The sequence below is a fragment of the Diabrotica undecimpunctata genome, chromosome 3 (assembly GCF_040954645.1).
Source record: "Diabrotica undecimpunctata isolate CICGRU chromosome 3, icDiaUnde3, whole genome shotgun sequence".
NCBI classification, from domain to species: domain Eukaryota; kingdom Metazoa; phylum Arthropoda; class Insecta; order Coleoptera; family Chrysomelidae; genus Diabrotica; species Diabrotica undecimpunctata.
The window spans coordinates 44,496,895-44,522,964 of record NC_092805.1 but is presented as its reverse complement, the minus strand read 5'-3'; the positions used below and the strand labels follow the sequence as shown (position 1 = coordinate 44,522,964).

The window sequence follows — 26,070 nt, the reverse complement described above, 5'->3', positions numbered from 1 at the left end:
AAAAAAAAAAAATACCCTTTTTGTTGTTTGAATGAGTACAGTACTTAAATTGATGAGTTTTTTCACGCTTCATGTAGGTGTGTCACGGTCTTCAACTTGTAAACATAATAGTGATTTTACACAATCACTAGTTTGATTACATCTCTTTATATAAAACACTAAAGATATATATATATATATATATATATATATATATATATATATATATATATATATATATATATATATATATATATATCTATATATATATAGTCCGTCTAGAAAGTATCCGGAAAAAAGAAAGCAGAATTATAATTTTACGGTATTTATTTCTATCACTTGAAATACAAAATTTTAACAAATAATTCACCTCATTTACTTATACAACCTCCATTTAAATCTAAACACTTAACCAATATCCAAGGTCACTCGAAACTAGGTCAAGGCCATAATTTTCGGTAATGGTGTTTTAGTCCTGTAAAACTGACCGAATCAAACCTCCTTTATCTCGTGGCGCTGCTCGTTCCACCTCAATCTTCATCAATCCCCATGTTTCCAATGGGGCTAAGATCTGGAGATGCTGCTGGCCACGGAATTGTTGCCAATTCGTGTTCTTGCATCCAAGCTTGAGTATACGCAGAAGTATGGCATCTTGCATTATCTTGTTAAAAACGCCACCCCTCTTGATATAAAACATGAGCCGTTAAAAAAAACCATTTAGGATGTCACAATATTTCGCACTATCAATAGTACCATTAACTATACAGAGAGGTGTAGCACCACGCTGAGATATTGCTCCATAAAACCCTTATTTTAGTGGAAAATTTGGAAAGTTTAAAGGTAATATTTTCTCTTGATAGGACTTTTAGATGATTTGCATATGTAGCCTTTTCAGTGACATGCAGACAGTTTCTGGGCATACTTTTATTCTTTGTTGATTTCCAAATCTGTTTGCTAATTTTCGAAATCCTAGTCGCGGATTTTGTCGTCCTAAAGCCACTAAAGCATTTAAATTGTTTCCGCGAATCTTACGCGGTCTACCCGAAACTGGTCTATGTCTCATATCTATGCCATTTTTTATCTTCTTTATTGTCTCATACACTGCTCTTTTTCCAAGTTCAGTCAATTGCACTAATTTTTTAACGTTTCGAACACCATTTCTATATAAATATTCCACCACTTTTCTTTTTTTTACTTGCGACATTATTTCACAAATCTTAAGTCTGTTTACAAACAACAATATATGACAGATGGTGTTGTCATGCAATTTTGTTCATAACCTACTATCGGCACAACCTATTGATGCATTACTTTTGTCTTAAAATGTTACAAAAAGAAAATCTATTAAAATTAGGAAAAATATAAAACTCCTGATACTTTCTATATATATATATATATATATATATATATATATATATATATATATATATATATATATATATATATATATATATAAATATATATATATATATATATATATATATATATATATATATATATATATATAGTAAATTATTACTATTTGCATTGGATGATGGACGGATGGGTGCTTACAATTGCTTTGCATTTTTTGTCGGGAATACCCTAGCTTCTTTCTTGTTGTGTAACATTATTTTTTTGTACAAATAAATCAAATAATATAACATCTCCTTTTATCTGCTATTAAAATATTATTAATTAGTTCATTTAAAATCACGCAATTTATAAAATTTCAATCGTATACATCAAATTTGTAAGACAGTATACAGTACCAATTCTAAATTTTCGCAGCACCTGTCATCTCCCCCCACCTGTTGAGTTTTTTATTTCCACAAACAGCTTGTTGAAATGCCACAATGGTGACTGGCAATTAATATCAAAGACATGCCCTTAATGCAATTTGCCGGTATGCCTTTTTAAGTGCTTTCTAATAAGTAATTATTAATTGTTTTTTTAATATTCATGTGATAAATTTACCTATAAATGTTTTGTGTATTTATCTACATTGGTTTTCAATTCAACTTTAAAATAGACACGTGCTTTGTATGTCGGTGCCATTACTTGTGTTAAAATCTTCAAATAATTGCCAGGCGACTTTTTTTCCAATCACAATAAATGAACAAAAGACAGAAATCTCTAGAGAGTTACTATGGCAAAAGTTTTATGAATATACAATGCATGAGAATGCAAAGGTTGTAGAGCATATATCAACAATAGAGCTATTATTTAGACAGTTAAAGGATGATTAGTAATAGTGCTGTTTGTTCCAAAGTAATTAATAGTTTATCTTCTAGATTTAATGCCTTTCGTACTGCCTGGGACTCTGTAGCTAGTAATCAGCAAACTTTTGAAAATTTAGCAGCAAGACTGCATAAAGAAGAAACTAGAATGAATAATAATGACTGTGAAATATCCCATCTTGCTTTACAAGTAGAGGCTTTACAAAATAAAGTGAAAGCCACTGGTAAAAAGAAAACAAATATACAGGACTTAAAGAAGAATACCATTTATATATATTCAGGGATTCTACAGTATTCACTGCCTTCCCTCGCTCAACCGTTTCCATCTCTCTCTGTTGTTCCATTCTCCATCGTTTAGGCCTCTTTTCCTCCTTCCTATGGGGCTCCATTCGGTTATTCTCTTTATCCATCTGCTGTCGCTAGTTCTTCTTAAATGTCCATACCACTTTAGTCTTTTTTGTTCTATATATGTTAATATGTCTGTTTCTATTGATGTTCTTTGTTTTATTTCGTCATTACTTCGCCTATCCATTCTTGTTACTCTGCAGCATCTTCGCAGGCATTCCATCTCTGTTGCTACTAACTTACTGCTGCTACTATCTTACTGCTAAGAATACCACTTATAATTATTATAAACGAAAGGGAAATTGGGTTAGAGAGTGTAGAAAGAGAATACGTGATTCCAAAAATGAAGATAAAAATAGGTCATCAGAAAGTAATCTAGCTTACATATGTGATATTTCTTCCATGTACTCATTAACCTCCAGTGTAAATAAAAGTGAGTGGATATGTAACTCAGGAGCAAGCCTACACATGACTGGTAAAATTGTTTTCAAAATTAGAATCTCTAGCTGAACCTATGTATGTTAGAATAGCAAACAACAAGTTGATTCCTGCAGAAGGTAAAGGTGACACTGAAATACAGACATTTGTACAAGGTAAGTGGTATAATCGTACTATAAATAATGTCCTCTATGTTCCTGAACTTAGTCACAGCTTACTTTCAATGGGAATTTAGTTTAGGAGCTTAGTTTTAATGGGGGATAAAAACTTTACCTATCACTCTCACAAAATCAGATGTCAATTTCTAGAGACAAATGAAAACATTTCATGGGTTGGAGTACGTAGAAACAATTTGTAGGTCATGCCATTTAGACTTAAGCTTATTGTAGAATGTAATTTAGCTTGCAAAACATCAATAAAGGTATGACATGATCGCCTGGGGCATATTAACTTCAGTACAATTAAGAAAACAGCTAATTTAGTACTAAATAAATTAGAGTTGAAGACAAAGAAAAACTTTTCTGTGAGTCATGCCAGTATGGGAAGCAAACAAGAAAATCCCATAAAAGGCTTACAAGAAGCAGATCAGACAAACCAGGTGAAATAATTCACACAGATGTATGTGGACCAGTAAATATAGATCTAAAGCATATCAGAGTTTTTAGCAGTACAGCTTATATATTGATACCATCACAGTTCTGTAAGAAGTTTGTTTCAAAATCAAAAAAATTATTGTTTGTTGGATATGATGGATATTCATCAAATGGGACTTTAGGATTGTAAAAAGAGAAAAATTTAAGTGAGCTGCAATCTAAATATTAATGAAGATGAAATAATAGAGAATAAGAAGGAAATTTTTGGGTTAAAATTTGAAATCTTATATGATAATGAAGAAAGAGACTATGACGCTATGTATGATATTCAAAAACGTGACAAAGAAGAGAGTTTAGAAATGTCACAGGTAGCAGTTCTCAAGCAACAGATCATGATGATAAGGATTTTGATTGTAATCTGTTCTATGATGCCGAAGATGATGACAGACAGTTACTCAACAAAAATACAGTGTTTAAGCCTGACTATTATATTGTAGCAAACTACTGTGAAATATATTTGAACCTATAATTTATGAAGGCGCAATAAATTGTGAGGATTCTACAAAGTAGGAATAAGCGATGGAGGTAGAAATAGATGCCCTTAAGTTTAGTAACACATGAGACTTGGTAAAATTGTCCAATGGTGCAAAAGTGATAGACAATAAGTGGGTTGAAATATGTTGTTACGTTCATATTGTTGGTGGCCAAATGTGAATGAATATATTGAAAAATTTATAACGTGTTGTAATGTATGTCAATAATGTCAAAATTTCACAAATTCAAACAAGGAATTATGTCCGTGGACATCAGCACCACACAACTTTTACAGAGTTTATAATATAGATTTTTTCTTTAAATTTAAATACACATTTTTGGTTTTAATTGATCAGAAATCAAAATAGTTAGATGTCAAATTAATGTCAAATGACACATGCATGAGAGAATATATTAAAATTAAGAGATATGTTTAATATAATTGGTCTTCAGGTCGAATTAATCTCAGACAATGGACCTACTTTCAATCCCAGTGAATTTGTGGCATTTTGTCAAGGAAATAGAATAAAACTAGTGAAGACTGCTACCTCCGTAGCACCCTCAAAGTAATGGTGCTGCAGAGTTTAGTGTTCAAATAGTAAAGAAAAATTTGGAATAGGCTCTATTGACTATTAAGAGAAAGGTTATTAATAAAAAAAGTAGTTATTCAGAAAATTCTAAACTTTTAATCCTCTTATAGAACAATTCCTTCAACGGCTACAGGGATTTCCCTGAGCGAAAGTATTTTTAAAGTTTGTCCTAGAACTAGATTTAATATGTTAAAACCTTCTTGCCATAATAGCAAACATTAATCGATTTCAATCAATAAAGGTCATACCTTGTATAAAGTTAATGAATCTGTTTATATTAAAAACAAACAAAATTATGGAAGAAAGGTAAGATTATGAAAATTTGAAGTTACTGTAGTTATCTAGTATGTAGTAATTATGGTATAAAATTCGCGCATGCAAATGATATGAGAAAAGACAGAGGTGACGATAGAATCCTAGATTCTGACAAGACTCAAAAGTCAGAAACTCCTATAGTGTGTGGTAATATGTCAATATTACGTGACAGTGTTACAATTGAACCCACAGTGAATCCAAATTCGAGACACGAATCGGTTCATTTAGAACCATAGGAGCCCATCTCAAGTTCATCACAAGAAGAAACAAGTCCATCTCTACCTAGAGAAGACACATCCACGGATTGCAATATTAGAACGCGCTCCGGAAAACTAGTAAAAGCTCACATTAAGCTTGATCTCTAGCGAGGGAGAAAATGTTATATATTAATCTTGCATCGGAACAGTAGACACTTCGGAAAAATTAGATAGGCTTGGCTGAGGTTATGTTATGTAGATGAGCACTTTTGAATGTCCACGCTGCTATGATTAATTGAATTATATGTAACCGAGTTATAAGCAAATAAATGGTTATGTTTTGTTATGTCTGTGCTTCATTAATACACAACATTGAGAACCTGCCGACTGATTTAACAAAATATCTATTGTACACTAAGAGGTTGAAGATACACGACTTTTTGGAGCTTTCGTATAGGTCGTAACTTTACAGTAGTAATATATTTGGCGTTACCAAACCAAAAAAGTTCCAAGCTCCAGTACAAACCTTGTTGAAAATATTTAATACTTTATTGATAGCACGTATAAATAAAAGACAAAAACTATTTATACATATATTGTTTAGTAGCTACGACTTGCACTTAATATTTGATTAAATAAATAATAAATTAAATTAGAATTAAAAGGAAACACCGAAATGTTACCTGCTCGACTATCTTATATACTCTTAACAAATCTAAGAGCATCCGTGCGATGGGTTTTTAATTGTATTCTCTGTATTCCGACAGCGATAATACCAGTATTAAAAAACCTTTCATGTTTTGAATATAAAACAAATACTTTAACACTGAAGCATATCTCCTTTTATTCATTTCCATCGAGCAGCTCCGACATATAGTCGTAATTACAAATTACAATAGTTTCTTATTTTTTTCTTCACAATGGCGGCCAGTTCGTGTGCCATACCTTCTCAGAACCATGAATAATTTCATGGCCACTGAAGATCTTCTAGACTGGCTTGAACGACTTAATAATTTTGGTTTTGCTCGGCTGCTCTGGTAATTCGTCTACTAATGGCATTAGTACTAATTGCTTCTTTTCCAATAATCCTAATTTTATCGGTAATAATGATAAGGCACGCTTCTTTAATTTCTAGTGTTATAGATTAATGGTATCTCAAATATTCTCATAGAGCAAACAAATTTCATATTCTTTTATTTTTATAAGCGGATTATTTTCATATGTAAACGAATCATCCAAATATTTGAGCAAACAACTAATTTTGAAAAGAATTTAGAACTTTTTTCTAACTAAATTTAGCTTAAGTATATTACTATAGTGTATTTTTATGTATGAGAGAGTAATAAAACAATAAATTATGTATGCAAATCCCTAAACTTTTGATACGGGTGACTCAATGAAAAACAGATATTAACAAGTTTACAGAAGTATATAGGAAAACAATTTTAAATTGACTATGACCACCAGGTATAAAGGTTGGAGCAGAATAGAATACAATAGTTGTGACGGTTACTAATCCCTAAATAAGGTTGCCAGTGTCGGAGTGATGGAGGTTAACTGGTACTAATGAATTTGCAAGAAATGTAAGATGTTTATTTTATTGGTTATATATAACCAATAAAAGTTTAATAAGTACCTACCTATTTGCAAAATAAAGTTTAATTCTTTAGATAAAATAAAACGTTTTATTTTATCTGAAATGAGTGCATTCCACGAAGTAAGGGTTTCAACAATCAAACATTTAATTCTTTAATTCCAGGAATCTACGACAGTAATTGACTAGATAATTACCTTCTAAACTTATTCCACAGAAAATGTGATATTGGGTTTTTCCATTTTGTAGGAAGGTCCAAGTGGCGTATTCAAAATTCTTAACAGTTCACTAAAAGTAGGTACTTCAGTTGCAAGGTGCAGTTTATTGTGTATACTAGTGTTATGGAAAATTTGGAAGTGCCGTGTAAACGCCGAAAAATTGGTCCTTTAACAGTTAATGAAAAAACATTAATATTTAATTGTTTTAAATCATTTACAGACAAACGTTTATGTGAAAGTGTTGATAAGACCGTTGAGTTAGTTAGCAGTACACTTGGTGTTGGGAAATCTACGATTTACAGAGTTATTAAAGAAGAGAAATGTGGTAGTTTTCAAATGCCACGTAATGCTCCAGGGAAACCAAAATTTCAAATAGAATATCATTTTAAAGAAGGACTTCGACGGAACGTGCATGAATTCTTCTTTAGACAAGAATTTCCAACATTGGGTAAAGTTCTTGTCTCAGTTCGAGATGATAAGGATTACCCAGAAATGAGTCGAAGTACGTTATGGAAACTTTTAAAAGAAATAGGCTTCCGCTGGAAAAAGAATCCCAGAAAGTCTATTTTATTAGAAAGAAGCGATATTGTCATATGGAGAAGACATTTTCTAAGAACCATAAAGGAAATGAGAAACCAAAAAAGAAAAATATTTTATCTTGATGAAACATGGATCAACGAGGGTCATACACCAAATAAATTTTGGCAGGATGAAACTGTTACAAGTCAAAGGCACGCTTTTGTAAATAACTTATCTACTGGTTTAAACCTACCATCAGGAAAGGGACGCAGGCTGATAATAGTATACATTGGCAGTTCAGACGGTTTTGTTGAAGGTGGTTTATTAACTTTTGAATCAACTCGTACCGATGACTACCATGAAGACATGAACGCTGATGTCTTTCAAGAATGGTTCGAACAAATGATAGATCTTCTTCCTAAGAACTGTGTAATAGTAATGGATAATGCAAGTTATCACTCCAGACTTATAGAAGGACTGCCCACAACCAAGTGGTTAAAAAAAGACTTGCAGAATTGGCTGAGTTCAAAAAATATTACGTACCATCCCGGATCTATAAGAAAGGAACTTTATTCGTTGTGTGCCCTTCATAAAGAAAAATTTAAAAAATACGAAATTGATGAAATTGCCAAAAATCGTGGAATGACAGTACTTAGATCCCCACCATATCATTGTGAATTAAACCCGATTGAACTGGTATGTGCACAGATAAAGAGTGAAGTTTCAAGAAAAAATACCACTTTTAAAATTCATGATGTTAAACAGTTGTTTTTGGAGGCCGTAAATAATGTAAAACCTGAAAACTGGGAAAAGGCAGTAAATCACACTATTAAAGAAGAGGAAAAAATGTGGAAGCTGGACAATATTACTGATAAAATGATCGAGCCAGTTATTATAAATCTTGGTTCTGAAAGTTCATCTTCTGAATCTGATTTGGATTTGTAACAAGTAGCTGTAAGTTTTATATTAATATTTTTATTCATCTATTTAACATACCTTAGACGGTTTTAAAAACTCTTTTTCTCTTTTGTAATTTTTAAAAATTAAAAAAAATGTGAATTTTTTAAAACCCTTTTTAATGTAGGCCAGTCAGTTCTAATATAGTGTGTGATAAAAGAGGTCACTTTTGTTTACATACACATAACACTTTATAACACTGAAATAATTCATTTATTTTTTACAATTATTCAAAGTAATTTTTCAATTAATCTTGAGCACGCCCATGGAGTGGTCGGAGGTACCAGTTAAAATTATGCTAATTACTCTCTCGTTCATAAAAATAAACTATACCATTAGTTAACATTGTAGGCTTCTTATTGTTACAGCCTTTTTTTGAATTTGAATTTGACGCTCTGTCAAGGTGTAATGACAACTGACAGAGGATAGACAGATAGACACGGAGTAGGAATAAAGTTATGCGAACGACATTGTGTATTATTTTTATTTCTTAAAAAATTGAAGACATCCTTCTACAGAATCAGGTGTGAGGTTATATGTACTTATGTTCCCCTGTATTATAACGTGCCGGGTACACCACCACCTGTTCTTTCACCCTAAAGGAATAACAATAATGTGAATGTGAATCCGAATGATGATAATATGGTAAACTTTGTTAATTCAGTACTTCAATAGAATGCACAGATGCTTCAGATGTTGCAACTACAAAACAGCATGCCAAACACAATAAGTAATTCTGTACCAAATTTTAATATAATACCAGATTTATCTGAATCCATTGAAAAATTTAATGGTGAAGGTGACTCCAGCCAAGCGGCAGTATTGTTAAAACAAATTGAGTCTACAGCGGTACTACACAATTGGACAGAGGCATTTATATACCAAACAGAAAAAAGCAATCTTAAAGGCGCTGCAAAGTTCTGGTTTATAGACCGAAATAAAAAAATCACAGATTGGTCCAAATTCAAATCAGCTTTTCGAAAAACGTTTCTGTTTTCACAAAATAAAACAGATTTAAGGAGAAATATGCAAGAATGTAGTCAAAATCCAAATGAGAATGTTTCTATTTATTTTCATATGAAAGTTTCTCTATGCAAATCACTGGAACTGCCATTTGATGAAACAAAATAACAAATTGCCATTGGTTTGTAGAGTAAGAAATTATGTAATTTTATTATGTCAAAAGAACATCATGATGAAGACACCCTGTATCAAGACATCGTGAGTTATGAAAGAATTGTTAGTGCTCAAAGAGGTAGAATAAGCGATAAAACTGAGAAACCTAATAGTTTCTCTCTTGTATCGGGAAACGGATATACTATAATACTAGGAAAAACTAGGAAAACTATAGGAAAATTATAATACAAAACGTGAACGTTCAAAATATGACTTGCCAAAACCAACTACTTTTAAAAATAATCCAGCTAGACGAATCAAAGCTATTAGATGTTAAAACTGTAATGAGATGTGACATTCTGCAGTACAATGTACTAAACCAACTAGACAAAAGGGTTTACGTTATATGTGAGGAGCAATAGATCACCAACGAAATAATTGCCCCAAGAATAAGTCCAGGATGAATCCACCCAAGGTAGAAAGTAACACTGCACTTTTTGCGGAACAACATAATGCAAGTGGGTATATGTTGCCAATTTGTTCTATTTATATTAACGGTTCTATTTATATTGATTGTATTGTAGATTCAGGTAGTGCTATATCCTTAATAACTGTAGATACTGTAAAAACTTTCAATTTTAAATTTTATGTTATTCCTGAGAAAACTTTCAAGGGTATCAACCAAGGTAGATTGGAAATTTTGGGTTCTGTGTTGTTTAACATGAAACTTAATGACATACCATTGATTTGCTCATGTATATGGCACCAAATGAAACCATACCATATAAATGTCTGTTGGGTAGAGATTTTATGAAGAACGACAAACTTACCATATCTTTTTCAGGGAATAAAATAGAAATTTTTTCTAAAGAAATTGAAAACACAAGTATCTACAATAATATTTCACATATTGACTATATAGATAAAAATGAAATAAATATTGATATATTAATCCTAATTTAAATAATTTAGATCGACAAAAGTTAGTTGATATTTTTATGACTGATTATCCAGAAAGACCTAATGAATCTATGACTAAATGTGAAATGAAAAAGGTTGTATATCAAAATCATGTTTCTTTTTATTATAAACCACGTAAGTTATCATATGCTGAAAAAAATGCTGTACAAGAAATAATTATTCACGTGGTAGATAAAAATATTGTCCGTAAAAGTAATTCAGAATATAGTTCACCAATAGTTTTAATTAAAAAGAAAACTAATGAATTCAGACTATGTGCAGACTATCTTTCAATAAACAAAATCACTTTACGGGATCATTTTCCAATCCCACTAATTGAAGCTAAACTTTGTCAACTTAAAGATAAACATTATTTCTCGACTTTGGATCTAAAACTGCTTTTTATCATGTTAATGTAGAAGAATCTTGATCAGAATTCAGAATACACATCGTTTGTAACTTCCAGCGCTCAATATGAATTTTTGAAAATGCTATTTAGTTTGCGAAATTCACCATCTATATTCAAGGACTTAGTGGAACATAACAAATTACTAATTTATATTGATGATTTATTAATAGCAACAAAAACTGTTGAAGAGAACTTGGACATCTAAAAGGGATATTTTGCTTATTTGTTCAAAACAAATTGAATCTCCGTCTTGACAAATGCTTCTTTTTAATGACTGAAATAAATCTTTTAGGCTACATAATTAATGGTGATGAGAAGTTATCGACATGTTAGTGCAATTAAAGAGTATCAGTACCACGAAATGTTCCTAACAGTGGTAAAAAGGAAGGATTTTTACACAGCATACCAAAAAGAGACAAACCATTCAATATTTTACATTTGGATCATTGTGGACCTCTTGAAAAATCCAAAGTAACTGGTTATAAACATATTTTTGCAATTGTAGATGGCTTCACCAAATTCTTGAAATTATATGCTTGCAAGTCAACTAATTGTAATGAAGTTATTAAGTATTTAAACTCATACTTCTTAACTTACAGTAAACCTTTAAAAATAGTTACGGATCGGGGCTCAGCATTTATGTCCAAACAATTCACTGAGCTTTTAAGAGATAATGGAATTCAGTATGTTCTTGTAGCTACTGGCGTACCGAGAGCCAATGGACAAATTGAAAGGTTCAACCGGTTCATTATACCAATGATAGTGAAACTAGAATGTTGGGATTAAGTAATTAATGAAGTTGAATTTGCTGTCAACAACACTGTTAATAGAAGTACAGGCCCGACACCTTCCAAAATACTATTTGAAATGAACCAAGTAGGTAATGTCAAAGATCATTTAAAGTATTTTCTGTTCTCTATTAACAAAGATAAATCTGATATGAACGAACTCCGATACAATGCACGTGGCAAAATAGAGAAATCCCAAGAAGCCAATAAGCTTTACTACGATTCAAGACAGAAACAAGCTTTAATTTATAATATTGGAGATTATGTCATGACACCTAATATTGATGTTGCACCTTGTGTAAATAAGAAACGATTACCTAAATGTAAGGGACCTTATGTTATTAAGAAAATACTGCCAAATGACCGATATCTAATTTCTGATGTTGAGTGGTTTCAGTTGACTCAGAAACCATTCGAAGGTGTATTTGATGCTGATCACTCAGACTATGGATGAAATCATCACACTAAACTAAGTCTTCCACTACGATTTAATGGTTCAGAGTGGGTTTTATCCATTTACGTTGCCTTAATTTTGTTTACGTATTTTAACCTATTATATTACGATTCTTATTTTATTCACATTTTTGTTCACACTAAATCACTTACTTTATGTTAAGCAACTACAACTTATATTTGCACAAAACAATTAATGTCTATTACCAATTATGTCTACAATTAAGAACTTATACTTATGATAAATTACGTTTATGAGCAATAATTTGTGAAAGGTGCTTATGATAACTTAGGTATGTTTATTAGAAACAATTTAAGACAAATGTTTATGAATGTTATGATTTTTGTCATGTTTATGTACTTTCAAATAGTTGTATTTTTTTTATGGAAGAGCGAGGGTACTCTTGTTGTCTGGTTGGCTGAGTTGTAGGCTTCTTATTGTTACAGCCTTTTTTTAATTTGAATTTGATGCTCTGTCAAGGTGTAATGACAGCTGACAGAGGATATACAGATAGACACGAAGTAGGAATAAAGTTATGTTAACGAAAATGTGTATTATCTTATTTCTTAAAAAATTGAAGACCTTCTTCTACATTTTACTTTTAAACTTTAAACGAGAAAAATAAATATGCCTACACAGATAGGTAAAAGATATATCGATCATGCAAGTAAATGAAGATTTAATGTTCAGAAACATAAATTTGTCCTTGTCAGAAGTCAGAATTATCAAACCTCCTCTGCTGGAGTATGTTAGTTTCATACTTAATCAGTGAACAGTCATTACCCGACGGTTTTCGAGATCAATGAACACAAATATGATAACGACGATGCTCCTCGAGCTACCTGGTGCGCATGGTAGACCTCGTCTCCTGGAGTTTTATGTTATTTTCATTCGAAATCAGTCGCAAGTTATTACTCGGGGGGTTTTCGAGGTCTTTGGATACGTATATTATAACTTTTGGTTGATTTCGAATAAAAATAACCTGAAACTCCAGAAGAGGAGGTCCACACTAGGCTCCAGGTAGCTCAAGTATCATCGCTGTTATAATATTCGTGTTTATAGAACTTGAACACCCCCCGATAAATGACTTTGGACTGATCTCGAATGAAAATAACATAAAACTTTAGAAGACGATGTTCACCCCGGGTACCAGGAAGCTCGATGATGATCATCGTCATAATATTTGTACTCAGCGACCTCGAAAACCCCTTAGTAATGACTTTCGACTGATTTTAAATAAAATAATATAAAACTTAAGCAGGCGAGGTCCATACTGGGCACCAGGTAGCTCAAGGATCATTGTCGTTATCGTATTTGTATTCAGCTATGTCGAGAACCCACGAAGTATGACTGTCGACTGATTTAGAATGAAATTTATATACTCCGGGAGACGAGGTCCACCCTGGGCATCAGGTAGCTCGAGGACCATCGTTGTTACCATATTCGTGTTCACCGACTTAAAACACCCACGAGTAACAAAAGTAAACTCATTGCTACCGATATTTTCTTAGTTGCAAATTTTTCATTTTCTATGTACAGCTGGTTCCTAAAAAAACTGTTACGACTCTTAAGCGTATTTTGTAGAAAATTGGGCAATGTATTTTGAAGGATCAATACTTATTATTTACATACTGTCACTGCTAAATCTTAAAATTTGTTAGATAACTTATTCTGTGTAACCTCAAAAAATGGCTCCTCATGCTAGCAAAAGAACAAAAAGCAAAAAATTGTAACGAAATTAGAAGATGGTTGTTCACCATTTGCCGTAGCGAACCATTGTAACGTAAGCAGAACAACAGTTTTTAATATTAATAAAAGATGGAGAGAACAAGAAACTCTCGAAAGAAAGTAAGGTTCTGGAAGACCAAAAATATATACCGCTGATGAAGATCGTACGCTTTTGGAGGGATTAGAAGAGAATCCTTTTGAAGGTTCGAAAACTGCAAAAATTGTCACAGTTTTCGGGAAGAAGGACAACAGCTTGGCGCAGAATTAAAGCATCGCGTCTTAGGTACTGAACTGCAGAAAAAAAATAAGCTCTTACTTCACAATAGAAGTAACCAAGACTTATATTTTCTTTAAACCATCAGCTACAAAATCAAGATTTTTGTGACAGGGTAATATTTACAGATGAGAAAATTTTTCAATCTTATAAAAAGGGCAAAATTGGGGTGTATATACCAGATAATAATAGATTTAATCCTCTATATATTGATAGATATCGATCAGCTGGTCATTCTAGCGCCAATGTATGGGGATGAATTTCATCTAGAGGGATGGGAATGGTATGGCATATTGGTGGCAGGTTTGTTGGGCAGACTTATCTGAATATTCTAGAAAACATCATGTTTCCCAGTGTAGATCAGTTGTATCCAGAAAGTATTTTATACTCCAATAAGATAATTGTTCTATTCACACTGCAAATATAATAAACCAGTGGCTCCAGAATAACAACATTGAAACCTCACCATGGCCCAGCTACAGTCCAGATTTAAACCCAATCGAAAATGTGTGGAGGGTTATTGTAAAACAGTTTTATCGGCCTAATTTTATACCTTAAAATGCTGAAGAGCTGTGGCACGGTATATAACAGGTTTGGGAAAAGCTTTCTGAAGAATACAATTTCATAGTTCCTTTCACGCAGATCGAAGACTACAAGCTGTTATCAATGCTGATGGAGATATTGCAAAATATAAATTTTATTTTTACATACCTAAATTTAGTATAGTTTTGGACTTACAGACCCTCGCTTTCTTTCTAGAGTTTCTTGTGCTCTCCATTTTTTATTAATATTATTCCTTAATAATAATAAAAATATTAACAACATCCCTATTTTATGTAAAAACTGTTATTTATATACTTTTTATAAAATGCAGGTATTCAAAATAATATCAAAATTTAGACCTTAATAATTATTACAATTTATGAATTAACGTTATTAGTAGCCTGTGGAATTAACATTTGTAATCAATTGTTTGTTGTTTGTTTGTTTAGTTTATTATTTATCTGTCATAAAAAATATAATAATATCAAAACAATCAAATACACTGCTAAAAATGATCAAATCTTACTAAGAGTCGATCAATTTTTTTAGGAACCAGCTGTACTTTGGAAATGCGTTTTGCTTATGCACAAAATTTAATTTTCATTTTACCACTATGAATTGTATTTACAAACTTTCCTGACACTTTTCCGAATCTAATGCAAAAAGCTTCCCATCGATTCATCTTGTTGCCGAAAATTGGTAGGTTTAGTGCTTCGTTTTTTCATCTAATTAGATAGACTGTACCTATAAAATATTACAAAAGTTCAATCAATAGTTGTGGCAAAAACATCTTTAGTTAATAAAATGTTTAGTATTGTTCTTTTGTTAAAAGTTAGGAAAAGGTGACATAGTGTTTTATCTCTCCGAGTCTCTTATATTAGACTATGGGTGACCTTTACTTATTAAAATTATTCTGCTTTTTCCTTCTGAATTTTAAAGTTCTTATTTTTTATCATATACATGTCCCCTCTTAAGTTAAAAAGGCTGGTATATAAGGTCATGACCTTAAAGAATATTTCGAACGAAGAAATGTTTTGTTTCCCATTTGATAAGTATCCCTTCACTAGTCACAGACGGTCTCACCATATTCTGTTGGCTTCAAACAAGACCTTGGCGTGTACCCTCCAAACATGGGTTATTATTATAGAATAATCATCAGTCTAGCTCAAAATAGCAATATACAGAAAAAAATAATTGCTGCACGTAACTTTCACCTGGCCAATGTGACAATGAACCCATAAAACCGTCCCATTGTATTCAAAACTCCATGTGCGTACTTTTCGTCACACAAACATAACTTTAAATGGAACCAATTACGACAAAAACAGCGTGCATGTAGGTACTTCATAACTAGACAATTTTAACGTAGATATAAAATGTAAGTGATAATAACGTATGCCAATACTTGATGGAACCTGTTTTTTAATATTGACTGAATATTCATGTTAAGTAGAATAGATGATATAGGATATACAGGGTCTCCAGGAACTCTCCTGACAAACGAAGACCGGAGATTCCTCAGATAATTTTAAGACAATTTAACCCACTTCACCTAGTCCAGTTTTTTTTTAAATAGCAAGCGTGGTCGAGTGGCACATTATTTGAAAGGTAATTTTTTTCCTCCTAACTAATTTATTGGTTGAATATCAGTCATAACAACAAAAAGATAAAATTGTACCAAATTAACCAATTAAATGTTTTTAGTAACCTCCAATACAATAATTCAATCAACCTGCAAATCGATAGCAACACGCCACTGTGTTGAATATAATTTTTTTTCTTTTTATAAAAATATCACTTTTTAATATGAATTTTTTTTAAGATAATGAATCCTAACTATCTTCTTTAGTATTTACCAAGTTACCATTGATTTAAGATTTGTCAACGACTGATTAATTAGAGATGTTATTGTAAAGGTTTACAAAAATTGTATATTCTAGTAAAGAAAGAATAGCAATATTTAAGCAATACTATGGAAATAATCAGTGTGCTAAGGCTACGTCAAGGACGTTTGATAAGAACCACCCAGAAAAAAAAGTCGTCAATACGCTGAACATTTAACTGATAAATTTAAAGCTACAGGTGACAACACAAAGCTCGAAGTAGACCGTCAAGTGCGCTATGAAGCAGTTGAAGTGGCGGTATTGGGTCATTTACAAATGGATAATCGACAGTCTGTCAGACAACTCTCTCGTGCGTCTGGTGTATTAGCATCTAGTGTTTATCGAATTATAAAACACGATTACTTTATCAATTAAACGAAGATGATCCTGATCGTCGGCTTCAATTTTGTGAGGAATTTAGTGAAATCATAAATAACAGCCAACATCGATTGTACAATACGTGTTTTTCTGACGAGGGTACTTTTATGTTAAAAGGTGAAGTTATTAGACATAATTGTCGTTATTGATTAAAATTAACTATCTATTTATATTTGTTAGAAGACATTATTGATCCGCTGATCACTGGCACATTGGAATCTGATAATAATCTTTTGGAGGATGAACTGAGTTTCCAAAAGGACGAGGTACCCCCACATTATGATGTACGAAGACAATTTTTGAATCAACGTTTTTCAGTGCATTCGGTTGGCAGAAAGGGTCTAATATAGTGGCCGACCAGATCACCGGATCTTTGGCCTTTGAATTTTTTTTGTGGGGATACCTAAAATTAAAAATATGCGCCTGCAGATCTTGCAGAGTAGCGACAAAGAATTGTGACAGAGCGCCCATTATTGACACCGGAGGTATCTGCAATTGTACGAAGAACCTTTGAAAATAGACTGTTCAAATGATGTGCCTACACTTGCTATTAAAAAAAAAAAAACTTAAGGCTGATGCGGGGCAGTAGGGGGTTACATTTAATCTTGCATGAAAATTCATCCCCATCCCAATACAAGTTGACGTGTTTTTGAAATTTTGAAGAAACTCTAGGTTTCTGAGTTTCTGGGTGGTCAAATTTTCGTTGGAACACACTGTAGATATATACATATACAGATTATATATATATATATATATATATATATATATATATATATATATATATATATATATATATATATACAGTAGTTAGGTATTATTGACTGACACGTTATGTAAAATAAAGTTTTATCTTGAGGTTGCAGTCATTAATAGGGCAGGAAAATGAAACTCTTTGTTCTTTATCAAGCTTTCGCAAAATTTATTTGCTTCTTCAGGATATGCTAAAATATGGTATCAGTGAATACAATGAAATTAGAATTAAATAGCATTGTATAAAACTAGTATAAAAACTTACAACGTGAGGTTAATCCATTAAATTTTCAAATTTACAAAACATTAAAACTTAACTTATTAAAATTATATAGTTCTATACGTACAATATTTTATTTTTATATATATACATATATATATATATATATATATATATATATATATATATATAAAATATATATATATATATTATATATATATATATATATATATATATATATATATATATATATATAATGTTGTGGTATTCAAAATTGAAGGATAAAAATATTAAATGTACGATGAAATCAATATTTCAGAGATTATAGAAAATAAAAAAATACTCCGAGCTGCCTGGAATTAACCAAAGGTAATCTTAGTCATAAATAATCTTTTGTATAAATATAACAATGAATAGAAGTTAACGATGGTTTTTCCCCATAAGCCATAAAGTGTTCCGTAAGTCGGATTTGCGCCATGAAAAGGACAATAAAAATAGTTAATAAATAAATGATTGTTGGGAATATGTAAATACCCAGTAGAAATTAAGTGTCTTTGTAGAAATGATATGAATTAGGAAAGTTTGTAGGTATTTCTGATTTTATGTGGGAGTCATCATCATCATTGGTGCTACAGCCCTATAAAAGAGCCTCGACCTTCCCAAGTCTATTACGCCAGTCAGTTCTATCCATTGCCAACTGTTGCCAGTTTGCTGCGCCTATTTGTCTACCATCCTCATCTACACCATCCCTCCATCTGAGTTTTGGTCTACCCCTTTTTCTACTTCCCACAGGTTGTGACATAAGGATTCTTCTAGGAGGGTTGTTCTGCTGTGATCTTGCCAGATGTCCTGCCCATCTTAGTCTTCCTATTTTTATAAAGGATACTACGTCTTTACCACCAAATATATGTTTATATCTGTGATATATCTCGTAGTTGTACCTCCTTCTCCAAACACCATTTTCACAGATGCCACCAAATTTATGTGGGAGTGGTATGCAAATTTCTGATTGGCCGAGAATTTGGAAAGTGGTGATGGGTGTGTATAATGAGAGGTTGGATGAATGGGTAGAGGAGATAAGAAATTCAGTTCCAGTTTCTTAAAGTGAATGGTTGGTTTTCGATGTGGTATCCAAGGGTAGTAAGTGATAAAGAATAAGTTGTGAGTTGGTGAAGTAATTGTGTCCGACGGTAGCTGATCTGGAACAAATTTGTAAGTAAACTTTTCCTACTTGTATTCTACGTATCGCTGTTTATTTCGGAACAAGAGATTAAGTTTGGCGAGAGGAAAAGAGGCTCAGGCATCATTGGAAAGGTACGTGCATTCGAAGGAGAGCATTGAAGACACTAAATTGCAATATCTTGTTTAATATTGCCAATTACATAGGAGGCTGCTGAGAACTGATAGTTCATTTTGCATAGAACAAGGAATTGGACAACTCAAGGCAGAGGAAGCGTTTCAACGGGAGAAACATTCATAATATATTAAATTTGAGAACTTTGGGTTAAAAAAATATTATATTATATTAGTAACGTGTGAATAAGTTGTTGATAGTCGAAGGAGATGAAATTTGTTCTGAGAGTGGACACGGAGCTGTGGAGAGAATTGGATAATTCATACAAATTTTTCTTGGTACAATCGTTATATCAAAATTGCATTAGGAAGGACACTGAATATTATTTGATTTGTTTATGTAGAATAATAAGCTGTATCTTAGATTGTAGTTGTATTATATTATCCATGCATTATTGAAGGTTCACGTACGTAGAACGAATTTTGTTTGATAAACATTGTATGCTAATAATTTTTGGAGGTAGTTTAATCAGTTTATTTTATTACATTATTTTCATATCATATTATGTTGTTTTATTCCGTTATTCTTTGGACCTAACCCATCAGCTGTAAAGTATAGATATTGAAGCACGAGTAAAACCTGAGATAACAAAATTGAAAGGTGTGATATAAATCATCAATCAAAAAATTTTAATAATGTTTTATATATATTTTTTGTAAAGTTTTAAAATTAAAATTCTAGATATCACATTAATATATTTTAAATGTTTTAAAATTGACTATTCTATTTATATTCAGATTTTTACGAGATCGATTATAACTATTATTATATTGTTCAGTTAAAAACTGAACTAAACTTCAGTTAAAAATCTTTTTACCACTATGTAAAACAACTTTCTTAATTCAGTAATCCAAGTACCTACTTCCTCCAACTTCTAAGTTAAAGCACGACTGGCTTTGTAACTGATTAGTAATCATTATAATTATATTGCTAATAATAATAATCGCCTCACCTTCCACTCTCATCCACAAATCCTAGTGGCATCCTCAACTGCGGCAACGGTAAATCCCCGCTTACTGAGTTCTTATTCACCAAAACATTGCGCACGCCACTTTTTTCAATTGTCTCACTTTATCTTTCGCTAGCCACGCGACACCTCACGTATCACACGTTATTTAAATTATTTAACAGTCACCACGCACACTATGATATGATATCGTAGGAGCGACACTGGACAGGTGAATAGTTGGAAGCAAAATACGTGCAAAGTCAGGTGGATTGAAAATACAAAGATCCGAGTCCACCGGATGTTTGTGTTATGGCGGGGTGTGCACTTTGACGTTTAACCACGAATATGAGGGATATTATGGGTGGAATATGACATGCAAAGGAAATGTCTGATGAATGTTCTTATATGTTTATGTTTGCGATGATGGGAATATACGGAGTAATCACAGTTGTTTATGCAAAGCTTTTAAGAAACGATAAACTTCGGAATATTTCAGCTATACTTGATGGAGGCGTAGCTTTCATATTTATAAGCAATCTTTACAGTAGTTTAAAAATATAAGAAATTAATAATATCAGTTTTAAATTTTTTGAAATTCCTGATTTTGATTTTTAGAACTTACTGGATTCCGGAGAAAAACTAATACCAACAATGGAGGAAGCTACAGCAACCTGAGATATAAAGGAATGCTCAATACTGTGTGAGAATGGTTACTAAGAGTAAATAGAATAAACTTAAGTAAAAGGAATAGCGAAAAAATTAAAGATGAAAGATAGAAATAGAAGGAACACAACCATAAATGCGTATGTCTTAATACGATGCAATCAAGTTAAAACAGACAAGATTAACTTGGTAAATATTAATTACAGGAAACCCTCAACCAGTTTTTGACATTAATGTTAAAAGACCTTAAACCCCCGAGAAAAATTGATTTGCAACCCTCTGAGAACAAAAGAAATACCTAAGTACTTAAACAAAAACCTTCGAACCCCTGAATATTGCCAAAGATCTAGACCGTTTGGCCTTCCTTCTATTTTATCTTTTACTGTTATATTAGTATATCATACTTAGAATTGCCCTAGTTTGCCAGGACCTTTAAGATACAGCATAAGCAATACTTTATGATTTTTGTAGTGGGGACCGAATCCAGATCATCAAAGGCAGATATACTCAACTCTAAGCTGCCTAGGCGGCATCTTCTTCTTATAGTGCCTATCCGTTTCGGATGTTGGTGGCCATCACAGCAATCTGTCTTTTGCACAATGCTGCTTTGAAAAAATTTGAGGTTGTTGTGCTGGGCCACGAAGATTTTTCAGCCAGGAAATCCTTCGCTTTCCTGGTCATCGTTTTCTTTCTACTTTTCCCTGTTAAATTAATTGCAGCAAATATCTTTGACTGTTTCTGATTATGTGACTGAGTTATTCAATTTTGGCTATTTTTATTGTGGTTAACAGCTCTTTTCCTTTTTGTATTCCTAATAAAACGCCCTGCTTTCGAAAGCCTCAATTTTCATGCATGTAGCGTCTGTGAAAGTCTATGACTTATCTCCGTATAACAGTATATTAGCATAAATTAGAGTTATCGTATACACAAAAATAATTATGCAAATTTGCTGGAAATCTGGAGTAACATGGGATGGGTCGCTTTCGCTTGAAATTCATGACTTATGGTTGGCATTTTCGACTCAATTAAACCTTATCAAAAGTATTAAATTTTCTCATTGTATTACAATACCAAATCCCGTCGATATCCAAATTCATGGACTTTGCGACGACAGCGAAAAGGATAACGACGCCTGTCTTTATTGTCGTTCTGTTGATGCCGAGGGACATATTTTTGTTTGATTGAGTTGTTTAAAATCTGGCGTTAATATCATTACCGCGATTAGAGTTATGCGGCACTGTTCTTTTTCCTCGGCTATATTCCACGCTTCAACAGTCTCTTTTACTGGAAGCCAGCAGTATTTACTTTTGGTCGGACTCGACAATCACCCATCACTGGATAAATACTCAACACAAACACTACGGCCACTTGTTATAGAAAATGACGTCATCGAAGCAGTTAACGAATTTGTATACCTGGGAACGCTCGTCAATACTGAAAATGACACTACCGCAGAGATAAACCGCAGAATTTGTACGGCTAATAGATGCTATTTTGGGCTTAATCTCCTTTTTAAATCTACAGTTATATCAAGAAATACAAAAGTAAAACTCTACAAAACAATAATATGCCCAGTCCTAACATATGGTTCAGAAACCTGGACTTTAACAAAAAGCAATGAAAACATGTTGGGATGTTTCGAAAGAAAAATACTAAGGCGCATATATGGAGCGGTAAATGAAAATGGTGTCTGGAGAAGACGAGATAATTTCGAACTCTATAGGATATACCAGGAACCAGATATCGTATAACACATAAAGATAGGACGTCTGAGGTGGGTAGGCCATGTAATGCGGATGTTTTGACATTAATGTTAAAAGGGGCGTAGGAAATTTCGACACTAAGCAGGTAGCGACTAAAGTTTAATGGCAATTTTCGACACCAGCCCCAATTCCCGTTTTTATCTTACAGGTATATTCGACACCAAAATATAGCTGCGACATAAATAAAATACCATAATTAATTAATTAATTTATTTTAATAAAAGTAATGTGCATTTTATTTCTTTATAACTGTAATAATATCTAAATAGAATACAACTAGTACCTAATTTTTGTACATTTTACCGTTAATATACTTGTATACAATGATTTATTTGCTATTATAGGAATGATAAGATACAGCTTTTATAAAATCTAACCTACGTATTTGTTGGGATCGTAGTTTATCCATCATTTTCTCCAAAAATGTTAATTTAGCCTTAACAGTAGTATCTTTGATTTTTGCTGGTATATGTAAACTATTTATTTTGACATAAGTGTCTACTTGAAATTCTTTTAACTTTTCAATAAAAATAGAAGGATGTGTTGAATAAAAAGAAGAATTAAATCTCGAATGAAAGGATTCACAGGCATTTGTGGTCCTCGCAATAGACGGATTCTGATTAGACCATATGTGTGGTGGAAATAGAGCGCTATCGAAAATGTAATTTTCCAGTAAATAATCTGCATATATATCAAGTCTTGCGTTTATAGGTTTATATGACATTAAATCATAAGGAAAGCATTCTTCAACTTCTGCTGGATTTAAATAAGTTAAACCAAACGTATGCCTTAACCATTTTCCAATTTCTGAATTTGTATCCTTATATTCTTGTACCAAACCCAAAGATTGAATTTTTTTAAACCAGTTTTGGTGTAAGTGAAAACGGCATCCACTAATTTTTGCATTGGGCCACATATACAATAAAGCACAGTGAATTGCTTTTTCAAAGTCCACAAATATTTCAGTTGGCTCTAATGATAATTGAAATGTTTCAAAAATCTTAGACCTTAATAAAGAAAATAAATTTTTGTATGTCATTGACAATTTGTCCTTTAACAAACAGTATGCTAAAGGAACATAATGTCCATTTTCCAAGCCATGTATAGTAAATAATTGTAGAAAATATTTGGTACTGTATGAAAATGAACCATCCATATACAAAGTTTTTAATTTACACAACAAACGAATATTTGTCTCGCATGAAAATACAATTACATTTAATTCAGGATGATTTAAAAACAAAAAACTTTCATTGCGACAGGTTTTAGGAGAATAATAATTACTAACCGCGTTATGGACTTCTGATATGCTTCTTGGTAACGGACCTGGTAACAGTTTACGACGACAGTTGTAAATGTTCTTTCTTATGCTAGCTATGTCAGGAACCGTCAGCAAATTGGCATCACACTCAGCAACAGCAGTTCTTGTAATTTTGGCAGGCTTTTCCGATATGTCCTCTTGGGCTTTTCTTTTACATGCTTTGGTTACCATCTTTACTTCAAGCTTTTTTGGATCGGCTTCATGATTATGTGCCAAATCACTTCTTGTGATGGTGAGGTCCTCACAGCCTATTGTAAACACTTTTGCGGAACACTTAGTGTTTCTTTGGATGCAGCGCCAAAATATCTCGCCGCTTTTTAACACTTTCTGTTTCGAGAACGAATGATGCTCCACCACTAATAAATCTCGACCACGGGAACTTTTTATCAAACTCATTTTTTAAATATCCGTATACGTGCACAAGTCAACGTCAAACAAGAAATAAATTACAACTGAAATAATTTAGTCACAAGTACACAAGTGCCACGCCCCCTGCCGTGACAATAAATATTGGGAAAACCCGCTTGTCCTGCTTGGGTGCAAATGTCCATCGCCGCTAATTACCTACTTACCTGCTTTACGCCGCGGTGTCGAAATTTCCTATAATAAAATTTGACCCTTCGATTACCCCAGGTACAAAGACAATTTGGTGTCGAAAGTTCGCCCGCCGGTTAAAAGACCTTAAACCCCAGAGAAAAATTGATTTACAACCCTCTGAGAACAAAAGAAATACCTAAGTACTTAAACAGAAACGTTCGAAACCCTGATATTGCCAAAGATCTAGACCGTTTGGCCTTCCTTCTATTTTATCTTTTACTGTTATATTAGTATATCATACTTAGAATTGCCCTAGTTTGCCAGGACCTTTAAGATACAGCATAAGCAATACTTTATGATTTTTGTAGTGGGGACCGAATCCAGATCATCAAATGCAGATATACTCAACTCTAAGCTGCCTAGGCGGCATCTTCTTCTTATAGTGCCTATCCGTTTCGGATGCTGGTGGCAATCACAGCAATCTGTCTTTTGCACAATGCTGTTTTGAAAAGATTTGAGGTTGTTGTGCTGGGCCACGAAGATTTTTCAGCCAGGAAATCCTTCGCTTTCCTGATCATCGTTTTCTTTCTACTTTTCTCTGTTAAATTAATTGCAGCAAATATCTTTGACTGTTTCTGATTATGTGACCGAGTTATTCAATTTTGGCTATTTTTATTGTGGTTAACAGCTTTTTTTCCTTTTTGTATTCCTAATAAAACGCCCTGCTTTCGAAAGCCTCAATTTGCATGCATGTAGCGTCTGTGAAAGTCTATGACTTATCTCCGTATAACAGTATATTAGCATAAATTAGAGTTATCATATACACAAAAATAATTATGCAAATTTGCTGGAAATCTGGAGTAACATGGGATGAGTCGCTTTCGCTTGAAATTCATGACTTATGGTTGGCATTTTCGGCTCAATTAAACCTTATCAAAAATTTTAAATTTTTTCATTGTATTACAATACCAAATCCCGTCGATATCCAAATTCATGGATTTTGCGACGACAGCGAAAAGGATTACGACGCCTGTCTTTATTGTCGTTCTGTTGATGCCGAGGGACATATTTTTGTTTGATTGAGTTGTTTAAAATCTGGCGTTAATATCATTACCGCGATTAGAGTTATGCGGCACTGTTCTTTTTGCTCGGCTATATTCCACGCTTCAACAGTCTCTTTTACTGGAAGTCAGCAGTATTTACTTTTAGTCGGACTCGACAATCACCCATCACTGGATAAATACTCAACCGTATCATCTTTGCACTTTGCGTCTTTGGACAACCCGGCAGATTGTTTATTGTGCGGTCAGCTTTCCTCAGAATTTTTAGAAAATAATATTTGGCAAATTGGTTCGTCTTGGTTATCGCGAACCTAATCTTCATGGCTGAAAGGAATTTTGGATTCGATCGAAATTCCCGAATTATAATTGGTAACACCTCAATCGATAAATTGGATGGAATTGGAAGTTTTGTTAAATAATA

General features: G+C 32.7%; 1 protein-coding gene across 1 annotated transcript in view; it reads right to left on the bottom strand.

The window, feature by feature from the left end:
* Window positions 1–20,512, bottom strand: part of Traf4 (TNF receptor associated factor 4) — a 559,644-nt gene extending 539,132 nt beyond the window's left edge. The window contains exon 1 of the mRNA XM_072525830.1: window positions 20,308–20,512. Within this exon, the coding sequence (XP_072381931.1) occupies window positions 20,308–20,339 (32 nt within the window). The 5' untranslated portion in view covers window positions 20,340–20,512. The remainder of the gene's footprint in view (window positions 1–20,307) is intronic.
* Between the last annotated feature and the right edge of the window lie 5,558 nt (window positions 20,513–26,070).